This window comes from Rattus rattus, chromosome 2 (assembly GCF_011064425.1).
Source record: "Rattus rattus isolate New Zealand chromosome 2, Rrattus_CSIRO_v1, whole genome shotgun sequence".
Lineage (NCBI taxonomy): Eukaryota > Metazoa > Chordata > Mammalia > Rodentia > Muridae > Rattus > Rattus rattus.
In genome coordinates, this window is record NC_046155.1 from 74523852 (window position 1) to 74544161 (window position 20310).

The following is a 20310-nucleotide window of genomic DNA, read 5'->3' on the forward strand; positions in this document are numbered from 1 at the left end:
GAGTGCATACCATGTGTGTTTTTCTGTGATTGGGTTACCTCACTCAGGATGATATTTTCCAGTTCCATCCATTTGCCTATGAATTTCATAAAGTCATTGTTTTTGATAGTGGAGTAATATTCCATTGTGTAGATGTACCACATTTTCTGTATCCATTCCTTTGTTGAAGGGCATCTGGGTTCTTTCCAGCTTCTGGCTATTATAAATAAGGCTGCTATGAACATAGTGGAGCATGTGTCCTTGTTATATGTTGGAGCATCTTGGAGAAAGAGGAACACTCCTTCATTGTTAGTGGGATTGCAGACTGGTACAACCATTCTGGAAATCAGTCTGAAGGTTCCTCAGAAAACTGGACATTGCACTACCTGAGGACCCAGCTATACCTCTCTTGGATGGCACACACCTTTAATCCCAGCACTTGGAAGGCAGAGGTGGCCAAGCCAGTTCAGTCAGTCAACAGGGTCTCAAGCAAGGGTGTAAGGATTGAAAAAGAAAAAGTTAGGCAAAATTATAACATGACCCCAGCCCATGCTGAGGCTGATGCTGAAGCAGCTTTATTTCTCTCCAGCCTGCTTTTGTATCATCCTAGGTGCATCCAAAAACACAGTCAGTTCTTAGATCAAAGACAAAGTAATCAAGAGAAATATTGAACAAGGAGATCACACCAGACAGTAATTATGTAAAATCGTAAGGAAAGAGATCACACGAGGTCGTGATTCAGCACAGCAGTAAACAAAGCCCCATGGTTTCCAATATCCTTATCTGAGCCTTGTCTGAGCCCAGTGACAAATGCCAAATCCCTAGAGGCAGCACCAAAAGCTCTCAACACAGAGACAGGCAGATAGGTCTTTGGGTTTGAGGGCAGCCTGGTCTTCAGAGTGAGTTCAAAGACACCCACAGCTACACAGAGAAGCCCTGTCACAAACCCCCTCTCCTGCATAAAGGAGAGAGTAAGTGAGTGTAGCCTGGTGAGTGGCACATATCTTTACTCCAAGCACTCAGGAGGCAGAGGCAGGCAGATCTCTAAACATTCTAAGACAGCCATACATAGAGAGTTCTAGAATGGCCAGAGCTACATAGAGATTCTGTCTCAAAAAGAAAAAAAAAGACCATTACTGTAGCATTGGCCCAATGCTCAATCCCCAAATGGAAGAAAATGGCCAGGCATCTGTATCACTTACTACCACTATCAGGGAACACTGGATATGAGACGTATGGAAGTCCTTGTGCTTACAGATAAGAAGTAGGTGAACCTAGAGTGTTACATGCAGAGGTTGTCCCTTCAAAGGGAGGGATACATAACTTGTTATCCTCCCAGAAAGTTAGGAGCAGATGTTCTTTATAGCCTGGTGACCTTTGTACTATCTGTGTGGTGAGACCACACTAGTTCCCCTCCCCCCACCTTATCACAAGCTTGCCAACCTATAGAACTCATCCTTATGAAAGATGTCACCTGGACTCTACAAAGAGTGTCAATGTAGTCCTGTGTTATGCATTATTGTGCACATAGGATAGTTATTTACCACTAGGAAAAATTTTACCAAGTCGTGCTTTGCTTGACTATGCCCAAAATAAACCATGTGTGGCCAAACTCTCAAAGTTGGAATGAACACTGGCTGCTGAGTTTTTTTGAGCCAAACTGCCTCCTTGCCTCCTGAGGATAGTTATTCTGCTGGCAAAGACCCCTAAAACTGGCACAGGGGGACTCAGCCCTCAGAGACAGTAGAAAAATATTTTCTTTAAATAGAGGTGGAGGATAAGAGTTTAGTCTTCTCACCCAAGGGAGACACAAAGGATGAAAATATTCAGAGCAATAGCTCTACAACTTTGTACAAATGTCTGTAAAATGCAATCCTTGTTTCCTCAGCAAGGAACCATTGATATGAAGATTGACAACACATAGGAGCTATCGTAAAAGAGCCCATGGAAAGGGGATAAAATCCCTGTAAATTATTTTGCAAGCTGGACTACAGTGATGTATCACTTAGACCCTTTCAGGAAGATCATTTAAAAACAATCTCCACTGGACACATCTTGGCAGACCTTAGCAAGGTGGGCCAAGTGGACTCCTTAGCCTCTCTGGCTTCCTGCAGAGTCCTACCTTCTGTCCCATCGAGCTTGGAGGAAATCTGACAGGAATCCCCAGCGTTTGGGTGGAGCAGCTGGGGCTCTGCCACTGCATGAGTGCCAGGGTTTGGTTTCCCCAGCATTTAGGGTTTTTGTTTTCCCTTATAGCAGGAATGACCCAGTGTCAATTGATAATGACTTCTTCCTGTGGAAAAATTGAAATAGGTCCAACTTCTAGTACAGAACCAATTACAACTTGGACATAGAACTTTCAGTAAGTCCTTGGAACTCCCCAATTTTTATCATTCATAAAAGGGCAAAATGTTTTTACTGTTACATGATCTCAGATATATTAATGCTACTATGAAAACAATGATGGCCCTCCAGCCAGGGATTCCTGCTCTTACTATGACATTGTAGTGTGTGTGTGTGTGTGTGTGTGTGTGTGTGTGTGTGTGTGTGTGTGTGTGTGTGTGTGTGTTGGGATAGGGTTTCTCTGTGTAGCCTTGGCTGTCCTGGAACTAGCTCTGTAGATCAGGCTAGCCTCAAACTTGTAGAGATCTGCCTACCTCTGCTTCCCAAGTGCTGGGATTAAAAGTATGGGCCACCACTGCCCAACAATTACATTATTATACCTGACTTAAAAGATTTATTTTTCTCTACTCCCTTATATTCTGATGAAGCTGAAGAGACTAGAGATAGCCGGAGTGGTCAAGACCTCTGTCCCTCAGGAGAACAGAAAAAGTCGAGATGGGTCTTCAAAAACCAGACTCCCCTGTTTGTTTGAATTTCATGGTTGTTTATCGGGTAGGCTCAGAAAGAATCAGAGTCTTCAGTCATAATGGGTAGCTTTAGAGCCCCAGATTACACATTCTCACCCTAAATGGGTATCCCAAAAACTGGGGTTCAACCTTAACTGATCTCATGTGTAAATTAGCACATGAAGGACAGAGACGCACTGAGAACAGGAGCAAGCCTAAGTTAATAGAAAAGGAGTGTTGCAGAAGGTTGTAAATGTGTAGAGCAGCCATTCTCAACCCCTCTGGGGGTCACATGACTCTTTCATAGGTGTCATCTAAGGCCATCAGAAAACACAGATACTCATATTACAATTAATAACAGTATCAAAATCATAGTTACGACGTAGCAATGAAAACATTGTTATGGTTGGGGGTCACCACATGAAGACCTGTATTAAAGGTTCATAGAGGCAGGAAGGTTGAGCACCGCTGGTGAGGAGCACGTTGTGAAGGGACGGAGACATGTGCGATGAGGTCCTACAGGATGGAGTCTAGTAAACAGAAGTGAAACAGATGGGACCTGAGTAGCTTGGAGACAGAAACAGAAGAAAGCATTAGTGTGCTCCTTCAGCTAAGCTTTCTTGCTTTGAAAATAAATCCAGTCCTACTGAGGCATGGCAGTGACACTAAGCTCTGGCACCCCTGTCTCTGGAGCACAGGTGGGAAGAGCACAGGTGGGAAGAGCACAGGTGGGAAGAGCACAGGTGGGAAGAGCACAGGTGGGAAGAGCACAGGTGGGAAGAGCACAGGTGGGAAGAGCACAGGTGGGAAGAGCACAGGTGGGAAGAGCACAGGTGGGAAGAGCACAGGTGGGAAGAGCCTTCCTGGGAGGGAGCCAGGAGCAGCCTGGCTGTTGCTGGTTGGTGCAGTGTCTGTTACTGCAATGGTGGGAGATGCTCTCCCTGCTTGTGCCCGGTCAAATTACGCATCTGTCTGATAGTTCACTCGCAGCATTAGCACAAGGAGGAATCTATTATGTCCTTTACATTAGGCCTTTCAGCTTTGCCTATGTCATTTATCATTAGAGCTTCACAGGAAAATGCAAGAGCCCAAACATCATCTAGACAAATTTGTTATTTCTAAAACTTCAGTTTTTAAGTTTGTATTTTTGCATGACATAACAAATTAAAAATAATAATGCAAGAATGCATGAGAGGGATACAAAAAGGAAACTAGGAGAAACTTGGAGTCGAGAAAGGTTTTGAGAGGATTTCGTCTGGATAATAGAGTGGCCAAGGATTGCAAACATAATTGTAGGTTTCTCAGATTTCCTTGGAGGCAGGAAAGAGTCAAACCAGAAGTGAAATCAACATTATATTACTTTATATATTGTTATATGTATTATTATATATTTGCTGGGGACAGCATACGATGACAGGGACTGCCAGCAGTAGGCCGGGATGGAGACATCTCAGTAGCCCGCAGCAGCTCTTTGTAAAAACTGGTTGTTCCCATTTTTCCTAACCTTAGCCCTGGACAACGGCTGCATAGATTTCATTTGTGCGTGACTGCCTTTCAGTTGGCCTTGGTGTACATAATTATTCTATTATATCTGACTTTCCTACTTCTTTCTGCTTCTGCTCTGGTGAATTCTGTGAAACTAGATGTTCCTTGATGTTATGATTCTTAAACAATTGGAAACTGAGGCAAGGGCACAGCACAGCACAGCACAGCACAGCCCTAATGGCCCAGGTGCATGTTGTGTGTTCTCATCTTGGAAACAATGTAAAAACTGCACAATAGTAGTTCCAGATTAATGCTTGGCTTGCAAAGAAACTTTAAAGAAATTATTAGAAAATGAATTAGAGGGGCTGGGGATTTAGCTCAGTGGTAGAGCGCTTGCCTAGCAAGCACAAGGCCCTGGGTTCGGTCCCCAGCTCTGAAAAAAAGAAAATAAAAAAAAGAAAAGAAAATGAATTAGAGGGCTGGAGAGATGGCTCAGCGGTTAAGAGCACTGTCTGCTCTTCCAGAGGTCCTGAGTTCAATTCCTAGCAACCACATGGTGGCTACAGCCATCTGTAAAAATGAGGTCTGATGCCCTCTTCAGGTGTGTCTGAAGACAACTACAGTGCACCCACATACATAAAACAAATAAATAAAAAAAAAAAAGAAAAGAATTAGAGCCAACATTTGGACCCTAAGAAAGGAAAAAGTTATTGAAGTTAGGAATTAAGTTTTATATAACATTTAAGAGTGGTTTCTGGATAAGGAAGTATAGAACATATAAAATTATATACTAAGAACTAAGTCAAAATACGAGGCTCTTATGAGAATCATTGTGTGCAAGGAACAGAAAGCTAGCGGAACCACTGAGTTAAGGGTTGACTTGATTCTTTCTGGCCACTGCCTGGCAGCTTTGCCCATGTCATTTATCATTAGAGCTTCACAGGGAAATGCAAGTAGCTGGCCTCGGAGCTTTGAGCTCTGAAGTATAGAGTTAAAAGTTAAAGTTTAAATAATGATAAGTTTACAATTATTATTATTTTGGCCATAGGCCTGGGAATAGGGGAAGCTTGAAACTTTGGGGAACAATTGTAATTCTTAGTTCTTTGTGGGATGTGGTTATTCCTTTGAATTTGATTTGGCAATGATTGTACAATGTCTTTTTTCTACCTGCTTTTGAATTATCAATAAAAGACTGGGGCAAGAGAAAGGCTAGAGAGAATGAGAGAGAGAATGTAAAGAGTGAATGAGAAAGGGCATGAGGGAGTAAATGAGAGAGCGGGTCTGAGAACAAATGAGAGGAGAGAGAGAGAGAGAGAGAGAGAGAGAGCATGAGAAGAGCATGTGAAGAGTGAGTGAAGAGAACATGTGAAGATGAATGAGAGAGCACATGAGGGAGAAAATGTGAGACCGAGTGAGAGAGCATGAAAAGAGAAATGTAAAGAGTGAATGAAGAGAGAATATGTCTGAGGTGTGTATGAAGAGTGTGTGTGAGAATGAAAGGGTAATGAATAGAGGTGTGCATGAGCGCAATGGAAAAAAGCAGCGTGTACAAGAGAATGCAGAGTGTGTGTAGCCTCAAGATGAAAGAGAGAGAGAGAGAGAGAGAGAGAGAGAGAGAGAGAGAGAGAGAGAGAGAGAGACTTTAAGCCTTGAAGTTGCCTGTCAGTTTGTACCCAAAGAGTAGTCTGTGTATATTTATTGTGTGCCTTCCAGATATCCCTGCTTCCAGCTGAGAACTCCAATCCTTTGTCAAGGCTGGACCCCAGCATATACTATCATATCTTAGTTTATATATTTTATGTTATTTTATATATTATTATATATTATATATTATTTTGAAGTTTTTACCTAAAATCACTTTTGGTTGGGCCTGAGAATCTGTTACATCAGACTGTCTCCAAAATGTGTTAAGAGCCGGTGGTGGTGGTACTCACTTTTAATCCCAACACTGAGAAGGCAAAGACAGGTGAATCTCTTGAGTTCCAGGCCAGTTTGGTCTACAGAACAAGTTCTAAGACAGCCAGGGCTACCTAGAGAAGCTGTGTCTTGAAAACAAAACAAAGTATTTAGAACTATAACATTCCAGCAAGTCCTTTTCCTGAGGTTCCCGCAGAATGTTCACGCTTTGACACTGTGGGAGGGGATTCATCAGGGCACTCAGGTACCGATTTCAGTCAGACAGGGATGGTTTCCGGAGTGCCATGTCCCAAGACTGATGGATCTAGTCTGCAGACCAGACTTGGGAGCTGGGTGCCAACACTGAGTTAAGATCTTACAAGGCTTTTAAGCCTAAAGTCCACTAACATCTGTATCAAGTTATCCCACCAATCAGGATGTAGGGATAGGGGACTTCCTTAGGAACACGTCTTCGTTGTCCATTTATCCTGGTCTCATCGGTTGGAGTATTCAAGTGTGGCAGGGGACATGTCTCTTTCAGCTCAAGTAGAATGTCAGTTCCCACGGAGGTCTTGGGAACTTAAACTTTACTTAACCCCTACTCAAATTGGAAGTCTTATGCCAAATGACTTCTTATATCGGTGCAGGTGTCTCTCTTATGTTGGGGTCCAGTCCAGGAGCAGCAGAAGCAAAAGCCATAAAAGCTTATACACAGCGGCAGGAAGTGCGGCCTGGAGGTTGGTTTGGGCCCAAGCTTCTTGTGTGTGGTTATACACAGGAGTTCTAACTGACCTCTCCTGTGATTGGTTTTCAAGAACACCAAAGCACAGGGCATAAGAGAATCTGCCATCAACTTGGGCAGGAGAAAGTTTCCTAGTAACAGCAGTAACAACACATGAGGAAGTTTCGTGATAACATTAGTAACAGCACAAAATGGCTGGCCGACAGACAGTTACCTAGGCCTTAACATGTTCATGTTTTTGTTTTCCTCACAGTATCATCTAGATAGGTACGTTCAGGCTCGCCTGGGAAACCCCAACTGTTTTCTCCTTTAGAACTTTCTGTAGTTACTTCTCAGGTACTTCTGAGTATCCGGTTATTTAGTAGGAGACTCTTCTTGAGCTCAGAATTGAAATTGTCCTGAATTTTAAAGATCCCAAGTCTCTTTTTGTTTGTTTGTTTGTTTGGTTGGTTGTTTGGTTGTTTGGTTGTTTGGTTTGGTTTGGTCTTGGTTTTGATTTTTTTGTTGCTGTTTCGTTTAGATCCTTTATTTCTTCTTGTGCATTAGGTCATGAATTTGTATGGAATGTGTACTAGAAATTCAGGTTCTGTCTTATGATTTTACCGCTGTGAACTGACACCAGGATCAAGGCAGCTCTTATAAGGACAGCATTTAATTGGGGCTGGCTTACAGGTTCAGAGGTTCAGTCCATTATCATCAAGGTGGGAGCGTGGCAGCATCCAGGCAGGCATGGTACAGGCAGAGCTGAGAATTCTACATCTTCATCTGAAGGCTGCTAGTGGAAGACTGACTTCCAGAGAGCTAGGATAAGGATATTAAGCCCTCACCCCCCCAGTGACACACCTACTCCAATAAGGCCACACCTCCCAGTGTTGCCACTCCCTGGGCCAAGGATATACAAACCATCCCAGGATCCTTCCTATGAGTCCTCAAACTGTGCTTCTCTGGGTAGAACAGGCTGAGGCTTCAGCTGAACCTGGTGCCCTTCTCTAGCTCCCCTTTTCTTCTGATAGTTGTCCTTCCCTCCCTTCTGGAAGTAGTCCTTGTCCTTAAGTGCGTGGTGTGTTCAGTCCACACACATTGATTCTCTTGGCAAGAATCTTGCCCTTACATGGTCTACACTGATGCTCACAGCAAGCTGGGAGATGTTGTAACTATTCTGGGTTTGCTGTGGTAACACTTATGGGGCGTTCCTTTTAGAGCAGTGCCCATTCCCTTGATGCCTACAACATTGCTCTTCTTCCAGGTTTCATGTGGTCAAAGGAAAGAGAAAGTAGGTCAGAAATCTGTCTCCAGCAAAGCACAGGCCACCACACTGGACCTGTGATTTGACTTCCAGTCGTCTGTGTTCACTGTTCCCAGACACCCTTTATCTCAGAGCCTTTCTACAAGCCTAGGCTGGTCCTGGGCTTTACAAGGGCCTTGTAAATCTGTTCCTCTGTGATTAGAATCCAGTCTAGTGTGTTAGGGTCCAAGAATTGCTGAAGGAAGACCCCAGACTCAAATAGTGTGCAAAAATTACCAACATGAAGGGGTCAACCACTCATCAAAATGGTGATAACCAGAGGCATTTGTAGACCCCATTTTATGCAGGGCTGGGTTAATTATGCAGAAGCGTTAGATTGCTTCTAATGTGATTGGTAGGGGACAAAGCAGTGACAGTAGTACAATTTTGATTGGTTGTTATGTTAGTTTCATTGTTCGGTGAGACCTTGGAAACCAGCTCAATTCTGGCCTTGTTATCGCCGTCAGCCAGGTGTCCTGACTCAGGTCCAGAATTATTCTCCCCAAGTCAGAGCCATCATTGACTAAAGGCTCATTGTCAGCAGCTCCTTCTGAGGAGCCCAGTATACTTCCTGGGGAACTGACAATTTTTCTTCCCAGGTTTTTAGACCTCTAACAGTGCAGGTGATGGTGAACTCCTGCCTCCATGTGGAAATGTGGATACCATCTCAGGGGCCTCTGCCCTCAGCATGGTTTTAAATTTTGTGTGTATGGGTTTATTTATGTGTGTATCTGTGGTCCGTCTGAATGCCTAGTGTTGTAGGCCAGAAGAAGGCATCAGAAGCAATGGTTGCAACAGAGCAACCATCACACACACACACACACACACACACACACACACACACACACACACACACACAGGGGTGAGGAGGATGAGGGGGAGGAGGGAAAGAGGGAGAAGGAGAGAGAATTTGGAATCAAACCCAGGTCCTCTGTGAGAACATCCCATGCCTTTAATCTCTTCAGTTCATCAGCATTTTTTTTCTCCATTTACTCAGCTCTTTTTCATACCTATCCTTAGGAAAACAAAACCAAGACCACCTTTCCTCCAACCCCTTTGGCTTTTTGGTTTGTTTTGGTTGGTTGGTTGGTTTTGGTTTGGTTTGGTTTGGAGGTTACACAGTGACAACATAATCAGGCATCTCCATGGCCAGACCCTGAGGGTCCTGCTGTCACCAAGTCCCTTGGGCTGGCCATAGAGGTGCCTGATTGCCAACAGGTTTCTCTGTGTAACTCTGATTATCCTGGAACTAGCGCTGTAGACCAAGCTGACCCCAAACTCAAAGAGATCTGCCTGCCTTTGCTGGGATTAAATGCCTGTGCCTTCACTGCCTGGCAAAACATAGGTTTGTTTGTTTCTTTGTTTGTGATGCTGGGGCTTGAATCCAAAGCTTCCCACATGCTGTGTAAGAGTCCCAATTTCTGTAGAAATTCTAGCCCCAATTTCTGTAGAAACCTAAAAATCAGTGGAAAAATTGGGGAAAATACACTGTTCAGGTATAGTATGGACCAAGTCCACCCCACTAACTTCACATCTGCCTCACCAAGCGCTCCCTAAACCCTAAGCTTTTTTTTTTTTGGGGGGGTGACTGGTTCATGTGCCACTTTGTCACAGGACATGGGGCAAGAACAGGATCTGCAAGCAGTCTCACCCCTTCCCTGTTACTGGGCGCTCCCCCGTGGAAGCTCAGCTTGTGGAGCCAGTTGTGGTCCTGCCGGTGGCTCAAGCCAGAAATGCTACTTTCAGCTGTCACCTACAGTGTGCAAAATTTATATTTGAAGATTTTGGAGCGCTTTGAAGTTTGCAAGGCCTGCCCAGGGCCCAGAAACTTGACCCAAATCCTACTTCCTGGTGTTACCTATCCTTCCATTATTTAATCGATCCTTTCTTGGCTCCTGAGACCCCTCAGCCTATCTGCACTTCATTCTCATCTCACTCTTGGTACTAATACCTCCACCAAAGGTAGGGTGGTGTGGAAACTTCTAATTTCTTTGGAAAGTAAATTATGTCAAATGGTGTTTTGGTGGTGAATGGCGAAAGGATGTTTTGCTATAGCAGGCATGTGAAAGGACCAGTGAGGAGTATAAATCTGACCCCACAGAGGCTGGAGCATTGGTTTACCTTGCTCTGCCTCAGCTCTTCGCTAACAACACACATGTATTGGTTCGCCTTACATAGCATTTCTGAGCTCCATTTGTGGTGATGTCATTGACAGAAACTTGCCAAAGAAGTGCTCATGAGGTTTCCGTGGCTTCTTGTTGCTTCAGTGGCCTTGGGCCAGTTGGTGAGCCTTGTAGTTCAGGATCGAACTACAGCTGCTGGTTTGTGTGTGGTGTCTGCCTGCCAAGAGCACTGGACTGCAGCTACTGGTTTGTGTGTGGTGTTTGCTTCATAACTGAACTCCTGACAAAGAAGATTGAGTTTGTACCTGAAGAACTATTGCTAAACAGGTCCATTTCCCCCATATCCTAGTAACTTTTCCTTTCCACTACTTCTGTAGGGCAAGAGAAGAGGCTGAATGTTTATTAAAAGTAGGTTGCAAAGAATCTATGCCTATGCCTATTGTAGGTCTCTCTCTCTCTCTCTCTCTCTCTCTCTCTCTCTCTCTCTCTCTCTCTCTCTCTCTCTGTTACTACATGTCTGAGGCTCAATTACAGAGGCAACTTAAGCCAGAAAGAGGGTTTCCTCAAAGATTCACTGGCCTGGAGAGGAGCAGATGTAGTATTCCAATAGATACTATAGAAAATAACCCTAGAAATATTAATCACTTGTTTTTAGATCACACACACACAATATATACATATAAATAATTTTTCTTTATATATATAATTTATTCTCTCTCTATATATATTTTTTTCTTTATAACCAAGTTGAAGTCAAGTTAGCATCCACAATGCATCTCCCAAGCAGATCTGCATTTTCTCTTTCTTACACAATTTTAGCAAGCATTCTACCACTGGCTATGTTCCCAGCCCCTCTAAATTACTAATAATATCCAGGATAGTGTCAAGCTATTGCACTGTTTTCTGGGGAGCACTGGCAAAGCAAAACTGTGTATGCTTAGCACAGATAGAATCTATCACCACTACCCCAGTGCTGAGGGCTAACCCCAGTAGCTATCACCACTATCCCAGTGCTGAGGGCTAACCCCAGTAGCTATCACCACTATCCCCATGCTGAGGGCTAACCCCAGTAGCTATCACCACTATCCCTGTGCTGAGGGCTAACCCCAGGGCTCTGTGCCAAGCAGTCACTCTGATTTCTGAGTTAACTTCTCAGCCCTTCACATATTTTTTATGTTTGGTTGAATCAGTAGGTGCAGAACCCACAGATGGTATTTTCAAAGAAAGGTTCATTTGCCACATAGCCTTTTGAAATGTGGCTGGTCTCCTTTGCCATGGAGACTCCATGAAGTCGAACATCTCTCCCCCAGCCACTGGAGGTGAGGAACTCACTGGACAATGAGCCAGCTGCTGCCGATGTTCATGTAGTCTGAACTAGTGGCGCAGAAGCAGTTTCCCCGTAAAGCAGGTGTCTGGACCCATGCGTGTGTCTGCTACTGAAGGACATTCCTTTCTAGATCAACAGCTGGAGTGAATGCAAACCTGCTTGGGAGATGCACTGTGGATGCCAGCCTGACTGTTTTCAACTTGGTTATGAAGAAGAAAGAGAGAAGAGTGAGAAGAGGAGGAGGAGGAGAGGAGGCAGCAGCAGCTTGGGATGTATTCAGTTGGAGTGCCTGCCTGGTACTCATAAGGCCATGGCATGGTGTCACATGCATATGATCCTAGTCCTCGGGAGACTGGGGCAAGAGGATCAGCAGTTGATGGAGAACTCAAGGCCAGTCTGAGATAAGACCGTAAGAATAAACTAACAACAAACAAGAGAGACCAAGCCTGGACAGACATATCATTACTATATCTGCACATCTGAGTCCAAAAAGACTCAGCGGGGTCTTCAGAATCTTCAAGTTTGCTGACTGTGTAAAACCCTTAATTCCAGTAAGAAGGAAGCCGAGTTCAGAGAATTTGGCTCATTCGCTGTCAAGAATGCTACCAAGCTTGTTTTAGCGGAAGAATGGAAAAAATGACTGGATTAGATGATACTGATGATATGGCTGCTCCGTGTTCGGGTTAAGGGAACGTTTATTTATTTATTTATTTTAATTTTTGACAGGAGAGAGAGAACAGCCAGTCATCTGGAAGAGTCCAGAGCAGAGGGAGAAAGTAGACTAAACAGAGGGCCAGCAGACTGGCCAGGGACGGGACTATCTGTTGGCATTCTCTATGCTCCGTCCAACAGTTACTTAGCAACAGCCAGGTAGGTCTGGCTTGCTATAAAGGGTCTTTTTGGCCTACCTCTTGCTCTCTGGCTCTCTGCCACTTTTTCTCTCTGATCCCCTTCTCCCTCTCTTCCCTTCCCCCTTCCCCCTCTCCCCTCTCTTTCTCTGCCTCTACTCTTCAACTCCACTTCCCATGCCTCCAAATAAACTCTAGACTATGGTTAGTATCTGGAGGGCAGAGCCTTGCCTCAGCATGGGATGCCCCCTCCTACCACACTATACCACACTCTGTAAAATGTATCTTTGGCTTTATAAAATACATCACTATCCGAAAGAGAGGGGAGGGTGGCAGGGGATTGTGAATAGAGAAAACAGAGACTCAGGAACAGAGAGAGAAGTTGAGGAGGAAAGAGGACCAGGGGAGGAAGGAGGAGGAGGAGGAGGAGGAGGAGGAGGAAGAAGAAGAAGAAGAGAGAGAGAAAGAGAGAGGGGGAGGGAGAGAGAGGAGGAGGAGAGGAGAGAGAAGAGAGAAGAGAAGGGAGGGGGAGGCGGGAACATCTGAGAATGGCAAGGTCACAAGATTAGCTGGGGGTGGAGCGGGATGAAGCCTGTGAGCTGGAGGAGGGATGGGGAAGTGAGAAGGGCTAGTGAGAAGGGCTAGACGCTAGCATGTGCTTTGAAGTGTGTAACTTGTGATTCCTGTGCTCTGCTAACGCCGATAGGTGCCCCAGGTAGCCATATGTTCCTTCTGCTAGAGAAAAGGAAATAGTTCCTTTTGGTAGAGGAGAAGCAGCTTCACAAAGTCCTCGAGGAATGCTGGCTTTTATCTAACTGCCAGAAGTCCTCCTATAGTCCACTCTGAGTTCATTTTTGGATATCTGGGCTGCCTTTTGTGTTTTGGGGAATTGGGAGTTTCCTTCGGATTTAATACCTTCCTTCCTATGAAAGCCAGACGGGACTGCAGAGTTAGTCTGTAGATGCCTTAAAGAGCGAATCCTTTCTGTTGGGTTCCCTTCTGGAACTCTTCAGCATCACTCTCCGAACTCTCCCGCATGCTTGTGAGGAAATCCAGAAACTAGGGATTAAACACAAGATTTGGAAAGGGGTCGAAACTAAAGATCGTCCGGTGTTAGCATCTCTTAAGTGGCTCCTCAGCACCGGTAAAACCTGAGAGCAGACGGGAGCGATGAGGGAGAGAAGCAGAGGAGAGCGGAGGAGGAAGAAGGGCCCTAGGCTTCCATTCATAATACAGGGCAAACGGCTCCGGGGAAAGTTTTGAAAGCACAGGCCGAGTTCACGAGGAGACGCCTGGCACCTCCCTCTCTTACTCCGGCCGGCACTTCGGGGAAGCAGTTGGAATGGCCAGAGCGTCTTCCGCGCTACACGACTAGGACACACGGTGACCGAAGCACTACGGTGGAGGAGGCTGTGAGAAAGCCAGCCCCAACCACCAATCGTGGGCGGAGTGGGCGGCGCCTCGCGGCACGAAGGCGGAGCTGTTTCTCTGGCAACAAGCCCGCCGCAAGGAGGGGGAGGGGAGGCTGTGGGAAGGGGTAGTGGGCAAGGGTGTCACTGTTGTAGTTCGGCGGGGTGGCAGGCTCTAGCCAGAGCCTGGATGTGCGGTCAAACGGGCGTCTGCCCGCGATCCCGGTGCCAGTCCGAGTGACCCCTGAGGCTGAGGAGAGGAGCTGGCTGCCTCCCCAACTGGCGCCGGGAAGCGTCGCTCCTTCTCGCTGACCTTGGTCTCGCTTGTCGCTTCGCCCTTGGCCACACTCAGTGACCAGCACATGGTCGGAGAAATCTGCAGACAGCTCCCTGGTTAGGCCGGGACTCGCGATACAGGCACACAAACTGCTGTCGCCCTTCCTGCGGGCTCTGGAGCTTCGGGTCGCCCCCAACCCCCAAGGCCCGGGAGATCCAGTCCAGGGTTAATGCCAACGAGTTTCCACCTCCAGCCGCTCCTAGAGAGGCCGCGGCGCGAGCCAGCGGGGGGAACTGGCCAGGGACGGACACTTCCTGTGCGGGGGGAGGGGGCGGGGGAGCAGTAGCCCAGCCGGGGCTGGGGCCCGAGACTAGGGGTCTCAGGCTCGGAGTTGTGACTAGGGACGGCCGGAGGAGTCGACTAGCCCTTTACCTCCGAGGCCACGACGCGCGGGGACCGGCGAGGGCCACAGGACAATCAGAGACCTTGGGAGGGGCGGGGCAGCGGACAGGGGCGGGGCCGGAGAGGCCCAGGGTCAAGACGTCCGGCCTTCGCGGCCGAAGCCAGGCGGCCCGGTCTCCTCGGTGGCTCTGAACGGGCGGGTGGCGAGGGCTCGGGGCTCCGGGCACTCGAACTGGGTCGCAGGATCTATCGTCTGCCATCGCCACCGCCGCCGCACTGGGAGCTGGCAGGGATGGAGCGGGAGGCGTCGTCGTGGGGCCTCGAGCCCGGGGATGTGCACAGTCCCGACGCAATGGGCAGTCCCGAAGGGTCTCTCAAAGGTGAGGGAAGGACCGCGCCTCCTAGGAGTGTACCAGAAAACTGGGTTGTGGGAGGAAACTAAGGCCGGAATCTTAAACACTTGGAAGTAGGGTGGAGGGTGGAGACTGGGTGTCCCGGGTCTTTGGAGAGGAGGTGGTACATTTCAGCACCTTGCTAGTAAGGCCAGTGACCCTGCTTGGGGAGTGGGGAGAGAAGTTTGGGACAATTAATGGAACAAATGACCTTCCAGACCCAGATTCGATCTGGATTTTCTGTAATTCTCTGATCCTGCAGGCAACACAAGTGAGAATGAAGAAGGGGAAATTTCTCAACAAGAAGGCAATGGGGACTATGAAGTTGAAGAAATACCTTTTGGGCTTGAACCCCAAAGCCCAGGATTTGAGCCACAAAGCCCAGAATTTGAATCCCAGAGCCCCAGGTTTGAGCCTGAAAGCCCAGGGTTTGAATCCCGAAGCCCTGGGTTTGTGCCCCCAAGCCCTGAGTTTGCACCCAGAAGTCCTGAATCAGATCCTCAGAGCCCGGAGTTTGAATCCCAGAGTTCTAGGTATGAGCCCCAAAGCCCTGGCTATGATCCCAAGAGCCCTGGCTACGAACCTGGGAGTCCTAGGTATGAACCCAAAAGCCCTGGGTATGGTTCAAAGAGCCCCGAATTTGAATCTCAAAGCCCAGGGTGTGAATCCCAGAGTCCCGGGTATGAACCGCAGAACTCTGGAGATGAAGTTCGGAATTCTGAGTTCAAAACCCATAGCCCTGAATTTGAAACTCAAAGTTCCAAATTCCAGGAAGGTGCAGAGATGCTTCTGAACCCCGAGGAAAAGAATCCATTGAACATCCCCCTAGGAGTTCATCCCCTGGACTCCTTTACTCAAGGGTTTGGGGAGCAACCCACAGGAGCACTGCCTCTAGGAGCACCATTTGATATGCCTTCGGGGGCTCTGCTGGCTACACCCCAGTTTGAGATGCTCCAGAATCCCCTGAATCTGACAGGAACCCTTCGTGGTCCCGGCCGTAGGGGTGGCCGGGCCAGGGGTGGGCAAGGCCCTCGACCTAACATCTGTGGCATCTGCGGGAAGAGCTTTGGGCGAGGCTCGACCCTGATCCAGCACCAGCGCATCCACACCGGTGAGAAGCCTTACAAATGTGAGGTGTGCAGCAAGGCCTTTTCCCAGAGTTCTGACCTCATCAAACACCAGCGCACCCATACAGGCGAGCGGCCCTACAAGTGTCCCAGGTGCGGCAAGGCCTTCGCTGATAGTTCTTACCTACTTCGCCACCAGCGCACCCACTCTGGCCAGAAGCCCTACAAGTGTCCACACTGTGGGAAGGCTTTTGGTGACAGCTCCTACCTCCTGCGGCACCAGCGCACCCACAGCCACGAGCGGCCCTACAGCTGCCCTGAGTGTGGCAAGTGCTATAGCCAGAACTCATCCCTGCGCAGCCACCAAAGGGTGCACACAGGGCAACGGCCTTTCAGCTGTGGCATCTGTGGCAAAAGCTTCTCCCAACGGTCAGCACTTATCCCCCACGCCCGCAGCCACGCCCGTGAAAAGCCCTTTAAGTGCCCTGAGTGCGGCAAGCGCTTTGGCCAGAGCTCTGTTCTAGCCATCCATGCTCGCACCCATCTGCCAGGCCGCACATACAGCTGTCCCGACTGTGGCAAGACCTTCAACCGCTCCTCTACACTCATTCAGCACCAGCGCTCCCACACAGGCGAGAGGCCATACCGCTGCGCTGTGTGTGGCAAGGGCTTCTGTCGTTCCTCCACGCTGCTGCAGCACCATCGCGTGCATAGTGGGGAGCGACCTTATAAGTGTGATGACTGTGGAAAGGCCTTCTCACAAAGCTCCGACCTCATCCGCCACCAGCGGACCCACGCGGCGGGCCGCCGCTAACCAGTCAATGGTGGGGAGGTGATATGCAGAAGGAGATGGGGTCAGGGAACTTGAAGAACCTGTTTAAGAGGATAGAGGAAAAGCTGGAGGAGAATAGAAAGATGAAATATTCTAGAAGATGGGTCAGGGTGCAGGAAGTCACATGCCCTCGAGAAGTATGAGAATTGGGCTATGAAGGGGTTGGAGGGAGGCCAGACAGGCAGCAGAAAGCACCAGGAGAGAGCTGTGCTGCTTGCCTCAGCAGCAGTGAGCTCTTTATCTGGGAGGCCCTGTTCTGGCTAAGTACTAGATGGGGAGGGGGGAGGGCAAGGGAGTGTCAGTTAGAATAGGGTAGCTTAGATCCGTAGCTGCTGAGACCCATGTGAAACCAGGAAGAGGGCAAAGGGTAGGTAGGTGGGGAGTGAGGCCCAAGGGTAGGGTCTGGACCTCAGAGCAAACCCCATCCTGCCTTGTCTTCCTCAGGCTTTGGAGCCATTTGAGTTCAATAAAACTTTTATGTGGTAAGAGTCTTGTCCTTAAGATGTGTATGTGGACAGTTCCCTGAGCAATGGGAGACACCAGTCAGAACTGCAGCTGGCAGGGTCTTGCCAGGGTCTTCCCCCCAGAAGTGCTTTTATGATCGGTGGTTCAGAGAGTTCTTAGCATTCGAAGTTCAGAGAATGGCTTATTTGCCCCTGGGCACCAGAGTTCATGTCCCATGTTTTTGCACGCTTCACAGATTAAAAGAGACTGATTGTTGGAGGTATAAAACAGTCCTCAACTCTTCCTAAACCAAGGCTCTGTGCTTATGTCAGGAAACCGCACCTGGGTGCTCATACCTAGGTATAACTCTTCCCCATGGAACCTTGGCTTGACCCCACCCTGTACCTGAGTTGGCACTTCAGGCACCTCCAGGAGAACCTTTCTCTAGGCTTTTGAGACTGTAGCAGGCAGCTTAACCTCAGCTCCACCCAAAGAGGCCCGGTGCTTGTTTCACCAAGATTAGGAACCACTTCTCTAGCCCCTTTACGAGCCAGCATGACCAGCTGGGCTTGCCTGGTCTGCTTTCTCTGGTACCCTGTATCAGTTGAAGGGACCACCTTGCTCCTACCCTATTTTCCCATCCAAATTCCAGACTCCGGCTGATGCAGACTTAATATCAGTGAGAATGGAGAATTCTAGAGTATGGACTTCTGTGACCTTAGCAAAAGAGAACAGGCCACACCATGGGGAATCTTTTGGGAGCCCATTTTGAGACAGTGCCTCCTGGGAGAGCCTGATGAAAGTTTGCTCCTGTTTCACAGACGAGGAAACAGGCTGCCACAGAGGGCAGTGGCTGTTTAGTCACTGTGTGGCTAAGCCCAGATTTGACATCCATACTCCACTTACCTAGCTCGACCTCTGCCCAGAGCTTGTCCACGTGGGAACATTTGAGTGTCTTTGGTCTTTGTATCCTGGTGACATTCCCATTCTTAGGGCCTTTAGACTCAAAAACAAGTAGCTTCTAAGGCCATTTCCATCCAGCTGCCATGGTCTGCAATTCTGAAAGGAACCACATGGTGCAATTCCATTTGCCTGCTTTTCAAAATTAAAAGTACCTTTGAAAGTAGAACATTATTGTTCAAGTGAAATCTTAGAGTGATTGAAAGAGCCCTGTGAACTTAATGCAAGCAAGCCACTGCTGTAGCTGCTCCTGCCCCCGCCTCCTGCTCCTCCCCTTTCTCCCCCTGAAATGGTATGTCACTGTCTAACTCACCCTGGCCTCAAACTCAAGGCCTTACTGTTGAGGTCTACTGAGTGTTAAGAATACAGGTATGCAGCACCATACCTGGTACATAGAAGGCTGGGGTTTGACCCAGGGCAGGGGAGTACCATTCACTAGAGTACCCTGCTTACAGGCATAGACAGGCAGTTAACTGACACCTTCAACACTCTACCAACTGAGCTATGTCCAAAGACTTCATACCGGGCATCTTATTTTATTTTATTTTGAGATATGGTCTTTCTGTGTAACCCCACCTGACCTGGCACACTCTATGTAGACCAGGCTGGCCTCAGAGATCCACCTACCTCTGACGCATGAAAGGCATGCATCATGCCTGGCTTCACGCCTGGCTTTTAAACATTCAATTCTATCCTGATTTTATACTGGGATCTACTTTAAATTTGGATTTATTTATTTTATATGTGGATTTATTATGGGACTGGAGCTTGAGAGAAAGAGTGTGGCATTCGTTAGGCAGCTGCTCTAGCAGTGAGCTACATCTTCAGTTTCAAATATGTTTATTGTTTTTAGTTTGTTTGGTTAGTTGGTTGGTTTTGGTTTTTTGAGATATATAATCTCTGGAGCTGTTCTGGAGCTCTGTAGACCAGGCTGGCCTCAAACTCAGAAATCTGCCTGCCTCTGCCTCCCCTGTGCTAGGATTAAAGGTGTGCACCACTACTGGCCTGGCTCAGATATGTATTTCTAGTTAATTTTTTTATATAGTCTCACTATGTAGTCCTATTTAGTCTGGAATTCTCCACGTAGACCTCAAATCCACAGAGATTCAACTGCCTCTGTGTTCTGGTAGAAAATACATTTTTTGATGGGCTGTAGTGGTACATATCCTTAGCAGTCGAACCTCTGAGTTTGAGGTCAGCCTGGTCTACATAGTGAGTTCCAGGACAGCTAGGGCCACCACAGAAATCCTGTCTCAAAAAAAAAAAAAAAAAAACCAACAACAACAAAAATAAACATTTTTATTTACTGGGGTTTTTTGTTTTGTTTTGTTTTTTGTTTGGGTTTGTTGTTGTTGTTGTTTGGGGGGTGGTTTTTGTTTGGGTTTTTGTCCTTACTCTCAAGGCCCAGGTTAACCTTGAACTCATGGCAGCCCTCTTGCCTTTGCTTCTTAAGGGCTGGGGTTTAAGGCAGAGCTCTCTTTGTCTTCTTTAGAGTCAATTTTTGTTTTTGTAGATTTTATTTTTTATATGTTTAGGTGTTTTGCCTGCACATGTGTATGTGATGCCAGAAGAGAGGAGAGGGTGTTGGCCCCTCTGGAACTGGAATTACAGGTGGGTGCTGAGAACTAAAGCTAGGTCAATGGCTTTTTGTTCTCAGCCAGATATTTCTTCCTCGTGATCTGATGCGATACGTGTTCTTGACACCGAGACATCTCTTCAGCCCCGAGATTCTTTTTTTTTTTTCTTTTTTTTTCGGAGCTGGGGACCGAACCCAGGGCCTTGCGCTTGCTAGGCAAACGTTCTACTACTGAGCTAAATCCCCAACCCCAGCCCCGAGATTCTTATCTCTTAACCCATGATTTATATGGATTATGTAGTAGGCATGGACTTTGTGACAGGGTTGCTGACCTTAGCACAACTAACTCCATGATGGATGTTTCATTCACGCTGTAGCATGTAGACAGCACCACCTGCCAAAACTAAAACAAAGGCC

At 47.4% G+C, this 20310-nt stretch overlaps 1 protein-coding gene across 1 annotated transcript; it reads left to right on the forward strand.

The window, feature by feature from the left end:
- The first annotated feature begins 14560 nt into the window (after window positions 1-14560).
- Window positions 14561-17414, forward strand: Znf768 (zinc finger protein 768). Its single transcript, XM_032892578.1, has 2 exons — window positions 14561-15002; window positions 15277-17414. The coding sequence occupies exons 1-2, from the start codon at window positions 14915-14917 to the stop codon at window positions 16893-16895; spliced, it is 1707 nt and encodes a 568-aa protein (XP_032748469.1). The 5' UTR covers window positions 14561-14914; the 3' UTR covers window positions 16896-17414.
- The last annotated feature ends 2896 nt before the right edge of the window (window positions 17415-20310 follow it).